At 50.2% G+C, this 1,986-nt stretch overlaps 1 protein-coding gene across 1 annotated transcript; it reads left to right on the top strand.

Annotated features, from left to right (window-relative positions):
- Positions 1-29: 29 nt before the first annotated feature.
- Pmar_PMAR013860 (kif-3, putative) lies at positions 30-1,067 on the top strand (the record flags this gene model as incomplete). The annotated part of the gene is made up of 7 exons (XM_002768208.1): positions 30-89; positions 149-232; positions 316-374; positions 443-547; positions 620-793; positions 854-972; positions 1,018-1,067. 7 exons carry the CDS (start codon positions 30-32, stop codon positions 1,065-1,067), a joined length of 651 nt encoding a protein of 216 aa, XP_002768254.1.
- Between the last annotated feature and the right edge of the window lie 919 nt (positions 1,068-1,986).

The raw sequence follows: 1,986 nt of genomic DNA, 5'->3' as shown, positions 1-1,986 counted from the left end.
ATCCAGCAGGCTGCAGTCCAGGAAAAGGAATGAAAAGCGAAGAGGGCTCTACAAAGAAGAAAGAAGAGGAGGAGCGAATACGAGCCAAGGTTCGGCGTCTGAAGATCGCTCTCCGAGAGTACTCGGTCTGTGGTATTGTGTGTTCTAGGTTAAAGAGCAGGAAGAGGAACGTCTCCTTCTAGCTGAGAAGTACGAAGCCAAGGGTGGCCAAGTCGTCAAACTGACGAGCAAAGTAGGACGTATGTTTTATCGTGACGTATGCGGTTTCATGCGTTGACAATAATGACTTGATGATATGTGATGTCTCGTCTCCAGCTTGAGAAACTCTGGCATAAGTACAAGAACGCCAGTGCGGAGGTTGATGACTTGCAGAGGTAAGGCCTTTTGCCAAAAGGCTTTTGGTAGACTCAGTAGTGGATTCTACGACTAATGTTTACTTCAGAGAATTCCAACGAGAAAGAGAAGATATGCTGGAATCCATCCGAGCCTTGAGCAAAGAGCTCAAGCTGAAGTCTCTTGTGATCGACTACTTCATACCTCCTGAGGAGTGAGTCTCCTCAACAGTGTCGCGACGAACAGATCCGATCATCGCAGGTTGCCCGAGTGATGTCCCCCTCAGGTACCAGAGAATAGCCGACCGCGCACAGTACGACCAAGTAGAGGATGCATGGGAGATCAGCCATATTGGACTAGCTGGGAATGCTCAAGCTAGACGTCCTGGATCGGCCCTTGGCCTCGAACGCCCAGCGGCAGAGTTTTCCCGGGTCGCACGGCAGCATTCAGCGGACCCAAGGTGAATGCTACAGTTGCGTTACTCATCCTGTGCCGTAACGGCACTGCCGTTGTCGCTTAGATTCCGCAGCGATGGTATATTGCAGACTGATCTGTTGTCTACTGAGCGACTCACCCGGGCTGGCGAAGTGGACCCTTCGCAAGCGATGAATAATGAGGTGCTCAGCGCCATACAAAGTGGTAGGGACGAATAACAATGAGTATTTGCTCGTGGTTTGTGGCCAGGTCTCGACGAGAATGACTACGTTCCTAACACTAGCGTCTACTTTTCGTGAGTTTGCGATAGCGAATGAACGTCTGAGCTCTACTACTCATCAGATATGCCGAGATGACCAGTGGACGTCCCCGTTCGGCTAATCGGTCCGCATGTCGACCACAGAGCAGCACACGACGCCCTGGTGCGAAACTGTTGCCTTAGGGAGTTCTCTCTGCTTACGTACTCAGGCACGGCGAGTCGCCATGGGAGGGCGGGGGTCCTTAGATAGCATGTTTCATTGGGCTGTGATACTGTGACACAGTACCACAGTAACTGTGTAGACGACTTGTTCAATGATCTATTCCGAGTTTGAATAATGCCGGGTGGCGGGATCGAACTAGAATCTTTGGTGTGCAGTGGACACTGTCCACATGCAATAGGTGACGGTGATGACTGTTTGGCCACGGTTTGACCGGGTTGAATCGACTTGCGCGGATTCTTCATTCAAGGAAGTACGACGGTCCGGTTGGTTTTTGGGTTTCTTTAAATGTCTTCGAGCACATCTGAATCGGAGCTCGTGACTCCGAACTAGTGACGTCACTGGTCATTGCGTTTTGCCGTATTCACTCGGCTAAATATCCTTGCCGGAACATGCTCTCTCCTGCCCTCCATACCCGAGGAGCGCGGCCGCAGTTGCCGTCGTTTGGAAGCTCCCGAGAGGTTGTTCTCTCTACAAATTGCTGGTAGATCCGTTTGCAATGTGGTTCATGATTCAAACAGAAAAGCAACCTGCTGGTCTCACTGAGGCTCACTCATGTCTTATGGTTCTAATCGCACGTGCAATTTTAACTCCACTGTGACTTCGGTTGATCTTTGACATTGCTGATGCTCATTGGTAAAGCCGCAATGGGCATTTGATAACAATCACAACGATTATCTAGGTAGTCTAACGACTATCCATCAGACATGACGATCGACTTCTGAATACAATCGACTAC

This window comes from Perkinsus marinus, assembly GCF_000006405.1.
Source record: "Perkinsus marinus ATCC 50983 genomic scaffold scf_1104296969072, whole genome shotgun sequence".
Lineage (NCBI taxonomy): Eukaryota > Perkinsozoa > Perkinsida > Perkinsidae > Perkinsus > Perkinsus marinus.
This window is presented reverse-complemented; position numbering and strand designations above follow the sequence as displayed.